Genomic DNA, 23,041 nt, shown 5'->3' on the forward strand with positions numbered 1-23,041 from the left:
AATGCATCAGTCCGTGTTTATAGTGATGCTATTACAAACTTATTGTGCTACCAGTATATAAAAGTTATAGGGGCTGGCGCTGTAGCCCAGTGGGTTAAAGCCCTGCCTGAAGCACCAACATCCCATATGGGTACCAGTTGGAGTACCAACTGTTCCACTTCCAATCCAGCTCTCTGCTATAGCCTGGGAAAGCAATGGAAGATGGCCCAAATGCTTGGACCCCTGCATTCACACTGGAGACCTGTGAGAAATTCCTGGCTCCTGGCTTCAGCCTGGCCCAGCCCTGGGGCCATTGCAGCCATCTGGGGAGTGAACCAGCAGACCTTTCTATCTCAACCTCTCTCTGTAACTCTGCTTCTCAAATAAATAATACATCTTTTTAAAAAAAAAAAAAAGTTGTAGCATATACAATTATGTACAATACATAATGCTTGATAATGATCAACAACTATTTACTGGTTTATGTATTTACTATCTATACTTTTTAATCAATATATATATAAATATACTCCTACTATTTAAAAAAAGGCTTACTGGGGCCAGTGCCTTAGTGTAGAAGGTAAAGTCACAAAATGCGGTGCTGGCATCCATTATGGGCACTGGTTCAAGTCCTGGCTGCTCCGCTTCCAATCCAGCTCTCTGCTAATGTGCCTGGGAAACCAGCAGAAGATGGCTCAAGTCCTTGGGCCCCTGCATCTATGTGGGAGACCTGGAAAAAACTCCAAGCTCCTGGCTTCAGATCGGCTCAGTTCTGGCTGTTGCAGGCAAATGGAAGACCTCTCTCCCCACCTCTGCCTCTCTGTTAACTCTGCCTTTCAATCAAATACATAAATCTTAAAAAAAATAAAATAAAATAAAGGTTTATTGTCTGCTATATTATACAGCAGCACCTCACCCATCCCATGTTTACCTTGTCTACTGATTGCATCAACAGACTACATCAAGAGACTGACCTATGTCATCAGGTTTGTGTAAGTACACTTTATGATAATTGCACAAAAAAACACCTGATAACACATTTCTCAGACTGTGTCCCCATCGTTAATTGACACATGACTGTATACTGGAGTTCACTATACTCTTTTCCCTGCACTGACTTAAGTTGGAGAATTTGCAAAACACTATAATATTTAATATGTATATATAGACATTATTTGTAATGGCTACAACAATTTAACTATGAATATACACTAAATATATTTAACCACTCTCCAAGCTGTTCAGCATTTAAGTTACTTCCAGCCTTTAGCAGTCATTAAATAATGTTGCAATAATTCTATTCAAGATATTTTAGTGGGGACAGCATTGTGGCATAGCAGGCTAAGGCATGGCCTGCTCTACTTCTGAACCAGGTACCTGTTAACAGCCTGGGAAAGCAACAAAAGATGGCCAAAGTCCTTAGGCCCCTGCAACAACTTGGGAGACCAAGATAAAGCTCTTGGTTCCTAGCTTCAGCCTGGCCCAGCCCTGGCTGTTGTGATCATTTGGGGAGTTAACCAGAAGATGGTTCTCTCCCTCTCTCTATGCTTCTCTCTCTGTGTAACTCTACCTTTCAAATAAAATAAGTAAATCTGAAAAGAAAAAAAAAGCTTTGAATATATTTCAGATTTCTTTTTAGAGAATATTTCTGAAAATACTGAGTCAATAAACATTTAAAGCTATTGTTAGACATTGTTTTCTATAATAGGTTATATACCAAATTTATAGTCCTATTCACAAGGGACCCATTTCAACAAAAATACTGAGGAGAACCTCTTTTTGAAAAAATTAATTTTTTAGAATTTTTATTTGAAAGACAGAGCCACAGAGAGAGGAGGAGAACAAAGAAAGAGAGGGATCTTCTACCTGTTGGTTTATTTCCCAAATGGCTACAACAGCCCAGGCAGGGCCAGGCCAAAGCCAGGAGTCCAAAGCATCTTCGGGGTCTCCAATATGGGTGCAGGAGCCCAAGCACTTACGTCTTCCACTGCTTTCTCAGGCACAAAGCAGAAGCTGAATCGAAAGTGGAGCAGCTGGTCTCAAACCAGCACCCATATGGGATGCTGGCATCACAGGTAGAAGCTTTACCTACTACGCCACAACACTAGCCCCCAAAATACATTTCTATTTGAAAGGCAGAGAGACAGTGAGAAAGACAGAGAAAGAGAGAGATTCTCCGTTTGCTGGTTCAAACCAAAGTTCTTTCAGCAGCTGAGGCTGGATCAGGCAGAGGCCAGAAGCCAAAACATGGACACTCAATCTGGGTCTTCCACGTGGGTAGCAGGGGCTCAAGTACTTGAGCTATCACCAGCTGCCTCTAAGATGCACACCAGCATGAAGCTGGAATCAAAAGCAGAGGTAGAATTCAAACCCAGGCACTCTGACAATGGGTGTGAGCAACCCAAATTGTATTTTAACTGCTGCACCAAACAACATTTGCCTCTTCGGTTTGTTTTTTGTTTTTGTTTTTGTTTTTGTTTTTGTTTTGACAGGCAGAGTGGACAATGAGAGAGACAGACAGAGAGAAAGGTCTTCCTTTCCCGTTGGTTCACCCTCCAATGGCTGCCGCGGCCGGTGCACCACGCTGATCCGAAGCCAGGAGCCAGGTGCTTCTCCTGGTCTCCCATGGGTGCAGGGCCCAAGCACTTGGGCCATCCTCTACTGCACTCCCGGGCCACAGCAGAGCTGGCCTGGAAGAGGTGTAACAGGGACAGTATCCGGCGCCCCAACCAGGACTAGAACTCAGTGTGCTGGCGCCGCAAGGCGGAGGATTAGCCTGTTGAGCCACGGCGCCGGCCCTCTTCGGTTTTTTAAATGTTTGCTAGTCCAACAGCAGGAAATAGCTATATTCCAGTAATGTTAAACATTTTTTTCAAAGTTCACTCCTTTGTACTTTTTTGTTGTTCTAGCGTCCCCTCCTTTACCTACTTTAACACTCTTTACTTGCTAAACCTCTTATAGTTTAAAGGTGTTAATTCTCTTTTTTTTTAATGTTCATTTGCTTATTTTCATCTACTTCAAAGACAGAGCAACAGATAGACAGTGGACAGAGAGAGATCTTCCATATGCTGTTTCACTTCCCAAATGCCTGCAACACCCAGGTCTGGGCCAGACCAGTCAGGAAGCCAGACATCTATCCAGGCTCCCACATAGGTGGAAGGGTGCCAACCACTTGAGCCATCATCTGCTGACTCCCAGGATGCATCAGCAGGAACCTGGATGGGAAGTGGAGGTGCCAGGACTCAAATGGGCACTCCAATATGGGATATGGGCATCCCAAGTGGTGGTTTAACCCACTGCCACACAACACCCAGCTCTAAAGATGTTAATTATTTCCCTCAGTTTGTCAATTCTCTGTAAAGGCTCACTTTTGACTGAACAAATCAAGAAAGAGGCAAGTAAAAATATAGTGGGAAGGTTTTAGTTAAAATGATTATTTAGAAAATACTGCACCCTACTTAACTTGTCTCAGACCCTCAATTCTTAATAATCAGTATCAGATAATTTTTAAAATTTTCTCATATCATTCTGATTTTTTTTTTTTTTTTTTGACAGGCAGAGTGGACAGTGAGAGAGACAGAGAAAAAGGTCTTCCTTTTTGCCGTTGGTTCACCCTCCAATGGCCACCGCGGTAGGCGCGCTGCGGCTGGTGCACCGCGCTGATCCGATGGCAGGAGCCAGGTGCTTCTCCTGGTCTCCCATGGGGTGCAGGGCCCAAGCACCTGGGCCATCCTCCACTGCACTCCCTGGCCACAGCAGAGAGCTGGCCTGGAAGAGGGGCAACTGGGACAGGATCGGTGCCCCGACCGGGACTAGAACCCGGTGTGCTGGCGCCGCAAGGCGGAGGATTAGCCTAGTGAGCCGCGGCACCGGCCCATTCTCTGATTTTTAAAATAATTTTTCATTTTAGTTTGGATCAAAAAAAATATACTGAAATCAATTTTAGTTCCTAGCTGACAAACTATACATTGAGATATTAAGCCATAACAAACAAAAGAACAATTACAAAGGATCGTAGTAAATCTAAAATAAAGAAAAGAAGCTGAAGGTTAATTCTAACAACTCTTTTCAATCAGCCATATTTAACTGTTCTAATCTGAAACGTTAAGAACTATTCTGTCAAGAATCTGTGTACCAGACTGAGCAGTACTTACATAAAAGATTTTCAATAAAAAACTTCCATGTAATGTTATTTGAGTCCCACTGAAATATTTCCCTTTGGAGTCATTTTCAGAAATAAAACAGGCAATTCAAAATAATGACATAAATATAAATGCCCATGGGAACTGCATCTGGCAAACTAAAAAACCCATAACACTAGAAAATTAATTTCATTTGAAGGGAAAAGTAGATCAGTTTGGTTAAAAGGACTAAATAGAACCAAGACAAAAGACAAAATAGCAGAATGATTACCTCCCACCAAGTCCTTCGATTCGCTCTCTTTCCTTGGGAAGTTCTGGCTTGTGGTCCTGTGTCACCTCCACAGCTCTGACAAAATCATCCTTCGGGTCATCCTGAATTCCAAGAACCACCCCTGAGTCCCCTACGTGAGCTACATATATCTTCATGCCCCGTATGATGACCACACTGGCAGTTGTCCCTGATGTGCTGGGAAGACCTGTCATAGTCTTTGGCCATTCTGCTGTAATAAGAAATAATATATTTTACTCTTCAAGATATAAACATTAATATAGTGTTAGAATACAAAAAGCAGCATATTCTGAATTAGAATGTTAACATTTGAACAGGAAAAAGTTAAAGAAAAATATTTTAACTACTCAATAAATTGCTAATCCATTAGGCAATTGGAAAAGATTTTCAAAAAAAGCTATTTTTGTTTTTGAAATAACTTTTGATATTCATAACCTCAAAAATATCACTTACTGAGTACCCATAACATACCAGGTTCTGTACCATGAGCTTCGCAAGTATTATCTCAAATAACACTTGTAACAAACCTATGAGATAAGGAAGATCATCCCCATGATTTTCACCTTGCAGAAAAGGAAAGCAGTGCTTTCAATGTTTAAGTAACTTGCTTGTGGAGCAGACATTTTAGTTTTTTTTTAATTTCATTCTTTTTTTTTTAAAGATCTATTTTATTTATTTGAAAGCAGAGTTACACAGAGAGAAGTCTTCCATCCAATGGTTCACTCCTCAACTGGCCGCAATGGCTCGATCCGTGGTGATCCGAAGCCAGGAGCCAGGAGCCAGGAGCTTCTTCTGGGTCTCCCATGCAGGTACAGAGGCCCAAGGACCTGGGCACTGTAAGTGGTGGCTTTACCCTCTATGCCACAGCACCGGGCCCCATGGAGCAGACATTTTAGCATACTAGTAAACTCATCCTACATCATAGTATCTCTGGATTTGACTCCCGGCTTCAGCTCCTCATCCCAGCTTCCTGCCAAGGCAGACTGTGGGAAGCAGAGGTGATGGCTAAAGTGTGTTCCTGCTACCCTGGAAGACCTGGATTAAATTCCTGGCACCTGATTTCAGCCCCAGTTGAGGGCTGTAATGGGCATCTGGGGGGGGGGGGGGTGAACCAAGTGACAAAAGCTCTGTCTCTGTGCATCTCAAATAAAAATTTTATAAAAGATGTATTTATTTATTTGAAAGGCAAAGTTACAGAGAGAGAAAAGGAGAGACAGAGGTCTTCCACCTGCTGGTTCATTCCCCAAGTGGCCGCAACAGTCAGGACTGGGTCAGGCCGAAGCCAGGAGCTTCTTCCCTAGTCTCCAAAGTGGGTGCAGGGGCTCAAGGACTTGAGCCAACTTCTGCTGCTCTCCCAGGATCACCAGTAAGGAGCTGGATCAGAAGTGAAGCCAGCCGAGACTCAAATCGGAGCTGTGGGCTTTAACCTGCTGAGCCACAGCACAGGCCCCACAAAAACATTTTTTTAAAATGAGTTCTGACTGAATTCTAGTTCCAAAGTAATATGAAGATGTAAAAGCCTTCAGGAAAACAATCTGAAAAAACAACCATCAAAAGACAGACATTGTTTAATCAAATAATTTAGCTTTGGGAGATTTTTTCTGAAGAAGTGATCCTAATAAAGGAAAGGCTTTAAATTGCTTTCCTTTTGTCCCCTTTATAATGCACATCTGTCCAACACCCTCAGACCTAATAGAATTCCAGAACTACCTCACAGCTACTTAGTCCCTGAATAACTGCAGCAACTAACAGCCTCCCCTCAAATTATTTTTTTAAGAAATAAAAATTTTTGCTTATTTTTTATTTTCTTCTACTTGAAAGGCAGAGTGAAACAGAGAGACAGAGAGAAAGACACACATTTTATATCCACTGGTTCACTCCCTACAAGCCCACAACAGCCAGGAACCGAGCCCAGAACTTCCATCCAGCAGGTCAAAAAGGTGGGTGAGAGGGAGCCTGAGTAGGCCATCATCTGCTGCCGCCCACGATACATTAGCAAGAAGCTGAATGAGAAGCACAGACGCTAGGACTTGAATCAGCATTCTGATATGGGATGTGGGCACTCTCAAGCAGTAGCTTAACCAGCTATGAAACAAGACCTCCCACGCCAACCCCTGCCTTCATAGTTCTTCCTTAATTGACAAGTTAGAAAATGTATTATGGTAGAAAAGACCAAACAGAAAACTTCAGATTACCCCAACAGTGATACCCTTCTCCAAAATAACAAATTTAAAGCATCACATCTCTAAAAGAATCATAAAGCTTGGTTGGTGCCACCACTAACACATGAAAGAACCAGGGGTGGTGAGTCTATGTATTCCATTATATAGTTTGATCACTGCAAAAGTATGAGTTCTTACAAAATGATCGTGAATTATCATAGACAAATAGTGATCCCAAATGCAGCTGTTGTTTCTGATTTAGTCTCTTTACCCAAAAAATAAATACGATTCCTGACGAGGAGTGGTACTGTGGCATAGCAGGTTGAGACTCCACCTGCAACACTGTCATCCCATATGGGCACAGATTCAATTCCCAGTTGCTCCAATGCCTATCCAGCTCACTGCCTGAGAGGACAGCAGAAATGGCCCAGGTGCATGGGCCCCTGAACTCACATGGGAGAAGTACATAGAGCTCTTGGCTCCGGCCTGGTCCATCCTTGGCCATTTGGGAAATGAGCCAGCAGATGCAAGATCCATCTCTCTAATTCTGCCTTTCAAATAAAATAAATCTTAAAAAAATAAAATAAAAAAGGGTGGTGGTGGTGGAGCAGTGCTGTAGCACACTGGGTAAAGCCACTGCCTGAGATGCCTGCACCCCATATAGCACCGATCCAGCTCCCATCCAGTGGAGGATGGTCCAAGTTCTTGGGACCCTGCCACCCACGTGGAAGACCCAAAAGAAACTGCTGGCTCCTGGCTTCGGGACCAGGGCCACTGTGACCATTTGGGAAGTATTTCTCTGTATCTGCCTCTCTCCCTCTAGGTCTGCCTTTCAAATAAATAAAATAAATCTTTTTTTTTTTTTTTAATTTGAAAGACTTACACAGAGAGAGAAGGAGAGGCAGAGAGAGAGGTCTTAAATCTGCTGGTTCATTCCCCAATTGCCCACAACGGCCAGAGCTGTGTCGATCCAAGCCAGGAACTTCTTCCAGGTCAGGGGTCCAAGGACTATGGGCCACCCTCTACTGCTTTCCCAGCCCATAGCAGAGAGCTGGATCAGAAGTGGAGCAGCTGGGACTCAAACCGGTGCCCATATGGGATGCCGGCACTTCAGGTGGCAGCTTTACCCGCTATGCGACAGCGCTGGCCCCAATAAATTTTTTTTTTTAAGATTTATTTATTTATTTATTTGAAAGTCAGAGTTACACAGAGAGAAAAGGAGAGGCAGAGAAAGAAAGAGAGAGGTCTTCCACAGGCCCGTTCACTCCCCCGATGGCCACAACAGCTGGAGCTGTGCCGATCCAAAGCCAGGGACCAGAAGCTTCTTCCTGGTCTCCCATGTGGATGCAGGGGCCCAAGGACTTGAGCCATCTTCTACTGCTTTCCCAGGCCATAGCAGAGAGTTAGATCACAAGTGGAGCAGCCGGGACTTGAACCAGCACCCATACAGGATGCTGGCACTGCAGGCAGCGGCTTTACCTGCTACATCACAGCACCAGCCCCTACAATAAATCTTTAAAAAGAAAAAAGACCCTGATGAAACTGCTACCACTTTTCTTGGAGGCATGGAGGTTTCTGATCATCTTGAGACCCATTTCTTCAGCTCAAGTTCTCTACTTTGCAAGAATAATTCCAAAGATGTGTTTTGTTGAACCAATATTTAAATAAACTGCCAACAAGATATCCCATAACTCCCAAATATTTATAGACTCTAATCCTAACAAGGGGATTCTAACATAACCACAATCAACCATCAAAATCAACAGTTAACTCCAATAATATACTACCACGTAATCCCTAGACCTCATTCAAAAAAATTTACTTATTTATGTTCATTTTATATGGGAGGCAGAAAAACAGAGATCTTCCATCAACTGGTTCATTCTCCAAATGCCCATAGCAACTGAGGCTGGGTCAAGCTGAAGCCAAGAGCCAGGTACTTAATCCAGGGCACCTGTCTGAATAGCAAGGACTCAGGTACTTGAACCATCACATGCTATCTCCCAGGGTGTGCATTAGGAGGAAGCTGGAATAGGAAGTGAAGCCGGAATTGAACCCAAGCACTCCAATATGGGATGTCAGTCTAGTAGTGTGTCTTAGCCAATGTGCCAAATGTTCATTCTTCCCTTCAAATCTCATCAACTATCCTAATAATATGTTTCATATATAAGAGTCTTTCTAGTTATGTTTACTTATCACATCTCTTTAATCCCTTCCAATCTAGAACAATTCTCCACAGCTTCGCTGATGTTTTTGAGGAATACTAAGTCATTTCAAGAATGTCTCTCAATTTAGGTCTTACATTTTCTCATGTTTGTATTCAGGTTGTTTTTCAGCAGGACTATCACAGAAGTATTGACTATGATCTTCTCATTCCAGAGAATATACACTTTGTTTTTCCCATTAAAAGTGCTAGTATATTTGATTACTTAAGGTGTTGTCTACTACATTTCTCTACTGTAATCTTTTTCCTTTAGTAATTAATAAGTATTTTGTCTAGAGGTAATCTGAGACAAGGCCAATTCTTTTTAACGGGCTGAATGGTATCTCCCAACACCAAATAAAAAGGTAAGTCTAGCCAGAACTTTTCAATGTGACCTTCTTTAGAAAAAGGGTCTTTATAGAATTAGGTTAAGATTCTTAAAAAAGAGATCATCCTGGATTAGAGTGGGTACTAAATCCAAACACAAATGTCCTTAGAAGAAAGAGAAGATACAGAGGGGAAGGTGATACAAACATGGAGGCAGACACTAAGTGACACACCTACAAGTCAAGAAATGCCCAGGACTGCTAGCAGCCCTAAGAAGCTAGGAGACAGATGTGGAACAGATTTTCCCTCAGAATATCCAAAAGTGAAGCAACCCTGAGCATACACTAAATTTAGGCTTCTGGACCCCAGATATATGAACAATAAATGCCTGCTGTTCGAAGCCATCCTGTCTGTATACAGTTTGATGATATTTAATACATGTATATTCAGGTACTTCAAAAATGGAATTAGGGGCTGGCGCTGTGGCATAGAAGGCTAAGCCTCCACCCGCAGTGCCAGCATCTCACATGGGCTCTGGTTTGAGTCCTGGCTGCTCCAGTTTCAATCCAGCTACCTGCTGGTGCACCTGGGAAAGCAGTGGAAGATGGTCCAAGTACGAGGGCCCCTGCATCCACACAGAAGAACCAGAGGAGGCTCCTGGCTCGTGGCTTCAGCCTAGCCCATCCCTGGCAATTGCAGCCATTTGAGGAGTAAACCAGCAGATGGACAATCTTTCTCTCTGTCTCCTCTTTCTGTATCTCTGCCTTTCAAATAAATAAATAAATCTTAAAAAAAATGGAAATAAAAGATGTCTACTTGGTGCAAAAATACTTAGAAATCCATTAAGTTTTTTTGTAATATGCACTTTCCACAAGCTTTTTGGCGAACCCTAATATATTGAGTATACATATGTGAGTCAAGCCATCATACCAGTCAAGGTAATAAACATCCACTTTTCTGCTTCCAATAGAGATCCCTACTAATGTACCCGTGAAAGCAGTGGATGATGGCTCAAGTGCTTGTGTCCCTACCATCCTCCTGGGAGACCTGGATGGAGCTCTTGGCTCCTGGCTTCAACCTGGCCCAGTCCCAGCCATTGCAGCCATTTATATAGTGAACCACCAGATGAAGGATCTCTTTCTCTCTCTCTCTCTCTCTCTGATCCTGCCTTTCAAATAAATAAATCTTTAAAAAATAAAATGTCCTATATAAACATTTAAAAAGGCTCACTTTCATTAATAATCAGGGACGTGAAAATTAAAACCACAATGAGAAAAGAGTTTATGTTCACCAGACTGACATAAAATGTAGTCTGACAACTTCAAATATTGGCAAGACAATGCAAGAGCTATACTCTCCTATACTTCTTGGGACAAACAAACTGCTACAAGCACAAGTACTTGGGAAAGCCATTTGGCAGTATCAAAGGCCAAGATGTACATTATAGCAGGGTCAGCAAACCTTTTCTAGAAAGGTCAGAAAAATGCTTTCACATTTGCAAAACCTGGTCTCTGTCACAGCTACTCAATTCTGTAACTGTAGCATGAAAGTAGTTTTTAACAAAATATAAACAAGGGCCGGCACTGTGGCATAGTGGGTAAACCCACCGCCTACAGTGCCGGCATCCCATATGGAAGCTGGTTCGAGTCCTGGCTGCTCCACTTCCAATCCAGCTCTCTGCTATGGCCTGAGAAAGCAGTAGAGGATGGCCCAAGTCCTTGGGCCCCTGCACCCACATGGGAGACTCGGCAGAAGCTCCTGGTTCCTGGCTCCTGGCTTCGGATCTGTACAGCTTCAGCCATTGCAGCCATCTGGGGAGTGAACCAGCAGATGGAAGACCTCTCTCTCTCTCTCTCTCTCTCTCTCTCTCTCTCTCTGTCTCTACCTCTCTCTGTGTAACTCTTTCAAGTAAAATAAATAAATCTGTTTATATATATATAAAGCAGACAATAATGGCAGTATGTCAAAAAATTTTATTTATATTGGGCTAGTGATACAGCACAGTGGATTAAGCTGCCACCCGTGTTACCAGCATCCCATGAAAGCACATTTGAGTTCCAGCTACTTTACTTCCAAACCAGCTCCCTGCTAATGTGCCTAAGAAAGCAGTAGACTCTGTCACACAAGTGGGAAACCAAGATGGAATTCCAGGCTCTTGGCTTCAGCCTGGCCCAGCCCCAACCAACACCATTTGATAAGTGAACTAGCGGATAGAAGATTCTCTGTCTCTCCTTCTCTCTCTGTTAATTTTGCCTTTCAAATGAATAAATCTTTTAAAAAAAATTTTTATTTACAAAAATTTGTGGTAGAATGGAACTTTGGTTTAGCGGTTAACATGCCGCTTGAAATACCATCATTTCATATCACAATGCCTGAGTTTGAGTCCCAGTTCCACTTACGATTACAGCTTTCAGCTAAGGTACACCCTGGAAGGCAGCAGGTGATGACTTAAGTCCTAGGACCCCTGTTACTCAAGTGAAAGACCTGGAGTTCCTGGCTCCTGGCTTTGGCATAGCACAATTCTTGCCATTGCAAACATTTTCTGTCTCTTTTAGAACAAAAATATATATAAAAAAAAATCGGTCATGATCCCATTTGACCTATACACTAGTCTGCCAAACCCTCGTTTAAAGAAACTTTCATACAGGTGAGAAACAACAAAAAGACCAACAAGAATGTTCCCAACATCATTGTTTTTAATTATAAATAGTTGGAAAACTAAATATCCATCAAGATGAGCATCATACCGATATACTATCCATAACTGAAAATAAACAAACTAGAGCTGCACGTATCAACATGCATGAAGAAATCGCAATCACTGAACCAAAAAAGCAAAACCAAAAAGAATACACACAGTAATATGTAATTTATAGTAAAAAAAAAAAATGTGTAAAGTGTGTTACACATTGTTTAAGATACAATGATACAATAAAATTATAAACAAATTCCTGGGAATGAATTTAGGAGAACAGTTGCTTCTCTTGAGAGGAAAAAGGATGTGATACATACAATACAGAGACCAGTGACAAGTCCACTGGTAATGTTTTACCTTTTTTTTTTTTTTTTTTTGACAGGCAGAGTGGACAGTGTGAGAGAGAGACAGAGAGAAAGGTCTTCCTTTGCTGTTGGTTCACTCTCCAATGGCCGCCGTGGACGGCGAACCACACTGATCCGAAGCCAGGAGCCAGGTGCTTATCCTGGTCTCCCTTGCGGGTGCAGGTCCAAGAACTTGGGCCATCCTCCACTGCCTTCCCGGGCCATAGCAGAGAGCTGGCCTGGAAGAGGGGCAACCGGGACAGAATCCAGCGCTCTGACCGGGACTAGAACCCGGTGTGCCAGCACCGCTAGGTGGAGGATATGCCTGTTGAGCCACGGCGCCGGCCCAATGTTTTACTTTTGTAATTGAATTATGGATGGATTATTTCTCTGTTTTAAAAGATTTTTAAATTTTATTTATTTTATTTTATCAAAAGGCAGAGAGGGGCTGGCGCTGTGGCATAGTAGGCTAAACCTCAGCCTAGTGCTAACATCCCATTTAGAGGCCGGTACGTGTCCCGGCTGCTCCTCTTCTGATCTAGCTCTCTGCTTCTGGCCTGGGAAAGCCATGGAAGATGGCCCAAGTGCTTGGGCCCCTGCAGGAGACCAAGAAGGTCTCAGCTCCTGGCTTCGGATCAGCCCAGTTCCGGCTATTGCGGCCATTTGGGGAGTGAACCAGCAGATGAAAGACCTTTCTCACTGTATCTCCCTTTCTCTACCTATTAAATAAAGAATATTTTTTTAAAAGGCAGAAAAACAGGCAGACAGAGAGATCTCTCATTTGCTATATCTTATTCTTCAGATGCCTGCAACAGCTAGGACTGGGCCAGGCCTAAGCCAGGAGATATGAACTCAGTCCAGGTCTCCCATTTGTGTGGCAGAGACCCAAGCACTTGAGTCATCACCAGCTGCTTTCACAGAGTTCACATTAGCAGGAAACTGGAAATCAGAAGTGAGGCTGGGATTTGAACCCAGAAACTGGTTATGGTATATGGGGCAGCCCAAGCAGCATCTTAACCACCTGGACAAATGCCTGCAACTTTATATCGCACTTTATATTTTTTTGTACTTTTGGAACATAATAAAGTCTAAAGATTCAAAGAAATCTAATTTTATTTGCATAAGGTTGGAGCTAATTCAAATTTATTAATGTTCTATTATTTTTGTTGCATTATATAAATTCTGGAGATTACTTATTAATGATCAAAAATAATGGCTGATTTTAAAAAAGAAAATAAATTTGTATTTCTTAAAGAGCATGGTGCATAACTCTTTCAAAACATTTTATGTGGGGCAAGCACAGTAGGTTAATCCTCCGCCTGCAGCACTGGCATCCCATATTGGTGCCAGTTCTAGTCCCAGCTGCTCCTCTTCCCATCCAGCTCTCTACTATGGCCTGGGAAAGCAGCAGAAGATGGCCCAAGTCAAGTCCTTGGGCCCCTGCCCCCACGTGGGAGACCAGAAGAAGCACCTGGCTCCTGGTTTTGGATCAGCGTAGCTCTTCCATTGCAGCCATCTGGGGAGTGAACTAACAGAAGGAAGACCTCTCTCTCTGTCTCTCCCTCTCACTGTCTGTGACTCTCTCTCTCAAATAAATAAATAAAATCTTTAAAAAAAAATTTTATGTGTAAGAAGGCAACAGATCTTGATAGTGAAAAGTTGGGAACACAACTTACAAATTTACAAACTAAACCAAACTAAAATAATTATAGGCTTTAAAATTCTATGATTTAAGAGATTTCATGGGGCAGGCACTGTGGTGTAATGAGTAAAGCCACACTTGCGATGCTGGCATCCCATATGGGCTCTGTTTCTTATTCTGGCTGTTCCACTTCCAATTCAGCTTCCTGCTAATGGCCTGGGAAAAGCAGAAGATGGTCCAAGTGCTTGGGCCCCTACCACCCATATGGGAGACCTGGATGAAGCACCTGGCTCCTGGCTTCAACTTGGCCCATCCCTGGCCATTGTAGCCATCTGGGGAATGAACCAGCAGATGGAAGATCTCTCTCTATCTCTCCCTCTCTGCAACTCTTTCAAATAAATAAATAAATCTTTTTTAAAAAGGGAAAGATTTCTTCAAATTCAGTTCTCTATTTCCGCCTACCTCCACTGCATTTCATCTGAAATTAAAATAATAAAAACTATTTGCCAAGCATAGAACCAACAATTTATTTATTTTTAAAGATTTATTTTATTTATTTGAAAGACACAGTAACAGAGAGAGGTAGAGACAGAGCGAGGTTTTCTTTTTTTTTTTTGACAGGCAGAGTGGATAGTGAGAGAGACAGAAAGGTCTTCCTTTTGCTGTTGGATCACCCTCCAATGGCTGCTGCAGCCAGCGCATCTCACTGATCCGAAGCCAGGAGCCAGGTGCTTCTCCTGGTCTCCCATGCGGGTGCAGGCCCCAAGCACTTGGGCCATCCTCCACTGCCTTCCCGGGCCATAGCAGAGAGCTGGCCTGGAAGAGGGGCAACCGGGATAGAATCCGGCGCCCCAACTGGGACTAGAACCCGGTGTGCCGGCGCCGCAAGGTGGAGGATTAGCCTGTTAAGCCACGGCGCCGGCCAGAGCGAGGTTTTCCATCTGCTGGTTCACTCCCCAGATGGCCACAATGGCTAGACTGCGCAGATCCGAAGCCAGGAGCCAGGAGCTTCTTCTGGGTCTCCCACGTGGGTGCAGGGGTCCAAAGACTTGGGCCATCTTCTACTGCTATCCCAGGCCATAGCAGAGAGCTGGATCAGAAGTAGAGCAACCTGGGGGGGGCGGGGGGGGGGACGGCGGTGGCGGGCCTGCACCGTGGCTCATTTGGATAATCCTCCACCTGCGGCGCCTGCATCCCATATGCACGCCGAGATCTAGTCCCGGTTGCTCCTCTTCCAGTCCAGCTCTCTGCTGTGGCCCAGGAGGGCAGTGGAGAATGGCCCAAGTGCTTGGGCACCTGCACCCGCATAGGGAAACCAGGAGGAAGCACCTGGCTCCCAGCTTCAGATCAGCGCAGCTCCAACCATTGCGGCCATTTTTGGGTGACCAACGGAAGGAACACCTTTCTCTCTCTCTCTCACTAACTCTAGCTGTCAAATAAATAAATAGAAAGGAAGAAAGGAAGATGAGCAGCTGGGACTCAAACCGGAGCCCATATGGGATGCTGGCACTTCAGGACAGGGCTTTAGCCCGCTGCACCACAGCGCTGGCCCCAGAACCAACAATTTAGATTAAAGCCAGCTTCTTCACAGGTATGCATTTGGCCTAGTGGTTAAGATGCTGATTGGAATGCCTACATTCCATACCAAAGTGGCTGAGTTTAAGTGCCAGCTCCACTCCTAATTTCAGGTTTCTGCCAATGCACTCCTTCCCTGGGAGGCATGCGATGGCTCCAATAGTTGTGTACTTGCCACTCATGAAGGAAATCTGGATTTAGCTTCCAACTTCCACTTGGCCCAGTCCCATCTGTAGGAAACATCTGGGGAGGAGACTGAGGAAGAACAGATGAGAGTTCTCTCTCTACCTCTGATAATCTCTCAAATTAAGAATTTTTTTTAAAAAATTAAAGACTGGCCGGCGCCGCGGCTTAACAGGCTAATCCTCCACCTTGCGGTGCCGGCACACCGGGTTCTAGTCCCAGTTGGGGCACCGGATTCTATCCTGGTTGCCCCTCTTCCAGGCCAGCTCTCTGCTATGGCCCGGGAAGGCAGTGGAGGATGGCCCAAGTGCTTGGGGCCTGCACCCGCATGGGAGACCAGGAGAAGCATCTGGCTCCTGGCTTTGGATCAGCGAGATGCGCCGGCCACAGCGGCCATTGGAGGGTGAACCAATGGCAAAAAGGAAGACCTTTCTCTCTGTCTCTCTCTCTCTTACTATCCACTCTGCCTGTCAAAAAAAAAAAAAATTAAATACTAGCTTCTTCTTCTTAAATCCTCATTGTACTCTTTTATTAACCTTATTATTAGAGACAGAAAAACAAAGCTACTATCTACTGGTTCATTCCTCAGCGCCTGCAGCATTCAAGGCCAGTCAAGGGCCAAAGCCAGGAGCCAGGATCATAATCCAGGTCTCCCATGTGGGTGGCAGGAAACCAATTATTGAGCCATTATCTACTGCCTTCCAGGAACACACAAGCAGGAAGCTGAAACAGGAAGAGCCAGAAGTCAAACCCAGGCTCTATGATATGGGATGTGGGCATCTTCCCACTATACCATACACCCATCCCTCTTTTTTGGACATTATGTGTGACAAAAAGGGGAACATATAACACAGGCTTCTTTCTATAACATACCATGACTAGCTACAGTAAAAGCACTTGTGATTGAATAATGGCATCAACTAACCACATTTTTCATGGACCATCATTTTTTACTTGAAAGACTGATAAACTGTATTAATAAAACTTGGAGATTTGGGCCGGCGCCGTGGCTCAACAGGCTAATCCTCCGCCTTGCGGCGCCGGCACACCGGGTTCTAGTCCCGGTCGGGGCACCGATCCTGTCCCGGTTGCCCCTCTTCCAGACCAGCTCTCTGCTGTGGCCAGGGAGTGCAGTGGAGGATGGCCCAAGTCCTTGGGCCCTGCACCCCATGGGAGACCAGGAGAAGCACCTGGCTCCTGCCATCGGAACAGCGCGGTGCGCCGGCCGCAGCGCGCTACCGCGGCGGCCATTGGAGGGTGAACCAACGGCAAAAGGAAGACCTTTCTCTCTGTCTCTCTCTCACTGTCCACTCTGCCTGTCAAAAAAAAAAAAAAAAAAACCTTGGAGATTTGGACCAGTGCTGTGGCATGGCAGGTTAAGTGGCCACTTACGACCCCAAAATCCCATATTATAGTCGCAATTTGAGTCTCACCTGCTCTGCTTGATTCAGCTTCCTCTTGATGAGCATGGGAAAACAGTGGAGGATGGCCCTATTAAGTACTTGGGCCCCTGCCACCCATGTGGTAGACCCAGATGGACTTTCAAGCCTTGCCTTCAGCCTGGACCAGTCCCCTGGCTATTGTACCCATTTAGGGAGTAAAGTAGCAAAGAGAAGATCCGTCACTCTGCCTTTCAAATACATCCTTAAAAAACAAAAAACTTGGACATTCAAGGGCAGGCATGTGGCACAGCAGTTAAGTCTCTACTTCGAATGCCCACAACCCACGTTGGAGTGCCTGGGCTCAAGCCCAGCTCCTCCACTTCTGATCCACCTTCCTAATGCACATCCTGGGGGACAGCAGAGGATGGTCCAAGGGTTGGGTCCCTGCCCCCATATGGGAGACCCAGATTGAGTTTTGGGCTCCTGGCTTCAGCACGGCCCAGCCCTGGCTGCTGGAAGCATTTAAGGAGCAAACAAATGAATGAATGATCTCTACTTTTCTCTTTTCCCATTAAATAACTTTTAAAAAAGAAAAAATAAAAATTCAAGAGTACACTATTTGGGGCCAACACTGTGGCATACCAGGTAAAGCCGCTGCCTGCAGTGCCGGCATCCCATATGGGCACTGGTTCAAGTCCTGGCTGCTCCACTTCTGATTAAGCTCTCTGCTATGGCCTCGGAAAGCAGCTGAAGATGGCCCAAGTCCTTGGGCCCTTATACCCGCGTGGGAGATCTGCAAGAGGCTCCCATGGCTTTGGACTGGCACAGCTCCAGCCGTTGCAGCCATTTGGGGAGTAAACCAGAGTATAGAAGACTTCTCTCTCTCTCTCTCTCTCTGCTTCTGCCTCTGTCTCTCTGTAACTCTTTCAAATAAATTAATTAATTAATTTTAAAAAGTATATTGTTTTTCTGTCTCTTAAGTACATATAGCCTATTTTTCTCTTAAAAAAAAAAAAAAAAAAAAAAAAAACAGAATGCCCAGGAATCTTAGAGCAGAAAGTGAGAACTGCAATGAGCCAAAACTTGAGCACTAGAGAAGTCAAAAGAGAGGCCAGTGTTGCAACTTAGTGGGTAAAGCTTCTCTGCCTGTGACACTAGCATAGCATCCATATGGGCATATGGGCAACAGTTCACGTCCCTGCTGATAGCCTGGGAAAAGTAGTGGAAGACAGCCCTAATATTTGGGCCTTTGCACCCATGTGGGAGACTCAGATTAAGTTCCTGGCTTTGGCTTGATCCAGCCCTGGCCACTGCAGCCATCTGGGGAGTGAACCAGAGTGATCTCCTCTCTCTGTAACTCTTTCAAATAAATAAATAATTCTTGGAAAAAAAGTAGAAACAGGGTCAGTTATGTGGCAGAGCAGACAAAGCTGCTGCCTGCCATGCCCACATCCCGTAAGGGCACAAGTTCATGTCTTGGCTGCTCCACTTCTGATCCAGCCCCTGCTAATGGCCTGAGAAAGCAGCAGAACATACCCCAAGTGCTTGGGCCCCTGCCAACTACGTGGAAAATCCAAATCAAATTCCTGGCTTTTGGCTCCCCGGCCATTGTGGCCACTTGGGCAGTAACCCAGCATATGGAGGATCTGTCTGTCTCCCTCCTCTCTCCTTCTCCATAACTCTTAAATAAATAAACATTAAAAAAAAAAAAAAAAAAAAGTAGAGGGGCCGGCGCTGTGGCGCAGCAGGTTAAAGCCCTGGCCTGAAGCGCCGGCATCCCATGTGGGCAACGGTTCTAGTCCCGGCTACTCCTCTTCTGATCCAGCTCTCTGCTATGGCCTGGGATAGCAGTAGAAGATGGCCCAAGTCCTTAGGCCCCTGGCTCCCAGCTTCAGATCAGCGCAGCTCCAGCAATTGCAGCCACCTTGGGAGTGAACCAGTGGATGGAGGGCCTCTTTCTCTGTCTCTACCTCTCTCTGAAACTCTTTCAAATAAATAAAATAAATCTTTAAAAAAAAATGTAGAAACAAATGATGCTTAGTTACAAAAGAAGTCTTCACAGACCCCATATTATTTTGGATTTTATATTATGAATGCATTTTTGATTCAATTTTTTTTTGTCCAGGGGAAGGAATCCAAGAAAACAGCCTATGTCAGTATGTCCTGGGAAAAGGACATTCATAATGTAGATTAATATGACAAAAACAAAGGGAACTGGTATAATTTATTAGTGAGGTTGAATTTGGACCAGAAAGGGCTTGGCTTATAGATTGCAGAGTTTAAAGGTATCTTACCAAAAAATGAGGGGCCACTCATGAGCTTGGGACAAAAAACCTTTTTTTAAACATGAGTTTGCTGTGTCAACACTCTCATAAACTCACTCAGCATATTCATTTTTATTGAAATTTTTAAAATAGAATCTGAAATTTAGCTTTTGTTCAAAGCAAACTTTAATATTTTTCTGGGGTAAAAGGCTCTAAACTATGCACCACAGGAGTCAAAGCTTGATTATAAAACTATGTGGGGCCAGCACTGTGGAACAGTGGGCTAAGCCTCCGCCTGCGGTGCCAGAATCCCATACGGGCACTAGTTCAAGTCCCAGCTACTACTCTTCTGATCCAGCTCTCAGCTGTGGCTTGGGAAAGCAGTGGAAAATGGCCCAAGAGCTTGGGACCCTGCACCCACGTGGGAGACCTGGAAGAAGCTCCTGTCTCTTGGCTTCTGATTGGCTCAACTCCAGCCATTGTGGCCATTGGAGGAGTGAACCAGCGGATGGAAGACCTTTCTCTCTGTCTCTCCCTCTGTCTGTAACTCTCTCAAATAAATAAATAAATAAAATCTTAAAAAAAAAAAAAAAGAAAGAAAAAACTATGTGTATGAGGACCAGCTTGTGGTACAAGATTATGCCACTACTTGTAACAATCTCAGCAGTCCATACAGGATCAAAGGTTCAAGTCCCAGACAGCTCCTTGCTAATGCACCTGGGAGAGCAGAGAATGATGGCTCCAATCTCAGGGCCTCTGCCACTCATGTGGCAGACTAGGATGGAGTTTCACGTTGCTGGCTTCAGCATGGCCCAGTCTAGGTCACTGAGGCCATTTGGGAAATAAACTAGCAGATGGAAGGTGCTTCCCTTTTCATTATTTCCTTCTCTTACCCTGCCTTTCAAATAAGTAAAACATTTTTAAAGAATATCTATGTCAAACACATACACACATTTAACAGTATAGTCCCTTTTTACCTAAAAATGCTCAGGTAAGAGTTTATGTAAGTTTTTTTAATCCTTCAAGTTCAAGGATATGGCAAATTCATACAACTGCAAGTGTACTGCAAAATAAACAAGACTCTGGATTTGTTTTTTGTGTCTAATCTTCCTCTATCTTGTTTCCTTGCTCTCCACTTCTAGTTCCTTTGCATTCAATGATACAACATATTTCTAGAAAACACTACAGTGCCTTCAGCTCTACCCTGCCTACACAAAAAACAAAATAAATCGGGAAAAGGGGCCCCTGGGATTGGACGGGAAACGCCTCCAATAGGCCTAGTGGTTCATCTCTAAGTCAATCAAATAATTCTTGGCAAAAAGCCAAGCAAATGGAAAACAGACTTTGAAACCAGCTAGACTGTAACTCCAACAATACCTTTATTAAAATGTTCTGTATTTGACAAATCCTTAACACTCTTTTCTCTGTCCTGGTGAGACTAAAGCAACTCTGATGTGCTCCCATAAACAAGCGCTTTTTCCAAAAACGAAGAGTATTATATATATATATATATATATTTTTTTTTTTTTTTTTTTTTTTTTTTGGCTAACAAAGATGCATGTTATTCACCCACAGCAAGACATAAACAACTATAATTCGGTATACTGTATGTTGGACACAGCAATAGTGGTTGCCTTAGAAAACATTTAAAACAAATTGAAACTATAATTACAAACCACAACTAAGCTGAATTTTTAGAAATTAAGATCTCTCATATCCACTTAGCATGCAGTACTCCTTAACTTTTGCCACTTTGACAGGTATTTACAATTTCTAAGTGCTTTTACTCACGTCCGAACTGTTGAGTGACATCTGAAAGCAACTGGCTTTCTACCGAACGGGGCGGAGGGGGGGGGGGAACCCCAGCAAAATTGAACACACCACTAACTTGGGGCCAATTCAAGAGGGAAGTAATAATAACTCGCTGCCCGCTTTTGTTTTTCTAAACAAGATGGCTTACGTGCGGTCCTAACACACCTGATGATCCCTTGGAAGACTTTAGGTTGCTGGATGATGACATTCCAGCCCTTCTAAACGAGCTGCCACTGCACCCCAGCAGCCAGCCAGCCGGGATCCACTTGGAGAAGTGCCACCAACCGGCAGAAGGCAACCGAGCGGGGATGAGTCCCCCAGAAGCAAAATCGTGACAGATCCGAAGGAAACGCTCCGATTTTTGCCATTTCCCGCTGCCTTCGGAGGCCTGGCTCCGGCAGCAACGTGTCTTCAAAAATGTATCTCCTGGCCCAAAGCCGGCGCCAGGTTTCAAACACTTTTGTCGCCGAGCGCCACCAAAGTAAGGACGCCCAGGGCGAGCCAGGACCGCTTCCTCGCTGAACGTTGGGGGGGGGGGGGGAGCGAGCGAGGGGGCGGCCGAGGGAAGGCGGCGACCCCATCCTGCGCGAGGCCACTTTGTCTGCCCGGACCGCTCCCGTGGGAAGCGCGCTCAGAGCCCCCCAGACAGAAGTCTCTGTCGCTGCTCTCGGTGTACACTTCGGCCGCGCGCTCTCCAAGCCGGCGACTTGCGCGGGGCCGGTGCCGCCGTAAAATCCCTCCAACACCCGGCGCCCAGCAAGCCGGGGAACTTACCCAGTTTCTTCCACATGGCGAGGTGACACGCCAGGAAGCCTTTGCGGATGGCAGCGCACACCTTCGCCGGCTCGGACGAGGTGAAGCCCTTCTGCTTCTTGATGAAACCCCACAAGTGCTCCCGGGCGAACTGTGCCGCTTCCCGCCCGCCGTGGCCGTCGCACACCGCGAAGAAGGCCACCGAGGAGCGGCGGCGGCAGCAGCGGCCGGCAGCCGGCGAGGCCCCGGCGTCCGCGGCAGCGTCGCGGGCTTCTCGGGCTGCCACCGCTGGGCCTTTCCCAGGAAGGGCGGGCGGTGACTGCCGCGGAGCCGCCGGCTGCGAGAGCGAGCGCCGCGGCGAGCGAGTCTCCTCAGCCGTCGTCGGCTCGGGCTCCACCACGATCTGAGTAACGTCCTCCATGTACTTCCTCCCGCCCTGGTCCGAGAAGACGCTCACTCCCAGCGAGTACAGCCCCGCCATGGCCGGCTGGCTGGGATCCCGCCGGTCCCACGCAGCCCGCCGAATCCGGCGGCGGGAGGCACTCTCGGCGCTCGCCGGCCAACTATTGTTTATCTTCGACGCCGCCGAGAGGGGGGAGGGGGCGGTCCCGGAGCCGGGGAGGTGGGGGGGTGGGGGGGTGCGATGTCGGGACTTGTCCGCGAGAGCTGGGCCGGAGCGCCGAGGCCACAGGAGCCGAGCAGCTGCGCTTGCGCACTGCGCGTCCCCCGCCGCCTGCGCGCGCCCACCGCACAAATCAGGCGTTCTCGGCGGCTGTCGTCACTCGGCCCTCGGCGCCCGACCAATCCGGAGTCGAGTGCGGCGCACCCGCCCTCCGCCCTCTCCGCCTCCGGCCGCGGCTTGCAACGGATGCGCTCCCTCCGCCCGCCGCGGTCCCTGCCGCCCTGTGCGATCTGGCGCGCTCGCCGCTGGCCGCGGGCTTTTGCTGGCCTCGGTGTTTTCCGCCGGCGCTGCGTGCTTCACCCGGCGGCTCGGTCTGCCGCCTTTTCGCCCAGCGCTCGGGGTCGTGATGCGGCCTGCTGCCCGCTTGGCGTCCCGTGGCTTGCCTTTCCGGGACAGCGATGTACGCCCCGGCCTTTTGCGAATGTGGAAAATGCCGAGTGGGAGTGGGGGTGGGAGACTTGTACCTTCCACTCCTTGAAGTGAAATGGCGGGAAACCTCCCTTCGAAGGCTGTGAACATTTTGAGTGGGACGCATCCGGCTGCGAATTGAGCGGGGCGGATGGGGGGACGGACAAACTTAGGAAGTTTCCACCATCAGCTGCACAGT

The 23,041-nt window shown here is 46.0% G+C and overlaps 1 protein-coding gene across 1 annotated transcript in view; it reads right to left on the reverse strand.

Moving 5' to 3' along the window:
• The window catches only part of PPM1D (protein phosphatase, Mg2+/Mn2+ dependent 1D), a 68,612-nt gene extending 46,271 nt beyond the window's left edge, over positions 1-22,341 (reverse strand). Inside the window, exons 1-2 of the mRNA XM_062174807.1 lie at positions 21,774-22,341; positions 4,393-4,621 (exon numbers count right to left, since the gene is read on the reverse strand). Coding sequence (XP_062030791.1) covers positions 4,393-4,621; positions 21,774-22,233 — 689 coding nt within the window. The 5' untranslated portion in view covers positions 22,234-22,341. The remainder of the gene's footprint in view (positions 1-4,392; positions 4,622-21,773) is intronic.
• Positions 22,342-23,041: the final 700 nt, after the last annotated feature.

The sequence above is a fragment of the Lepus europaeus genome, chromosome 18, assembly GCF_033115175.1.
Source record: "Lepus europaeus isolate LE1 chromosome 18, mLepTim1.pri, whole genome shotgun sequence".
Taxonomy (NCBI): Eukaryota; Metazoa; Chordata; class Mammalia; order Lagomorpha; family Leporidae; genus Lepus; species Lepus europaeus.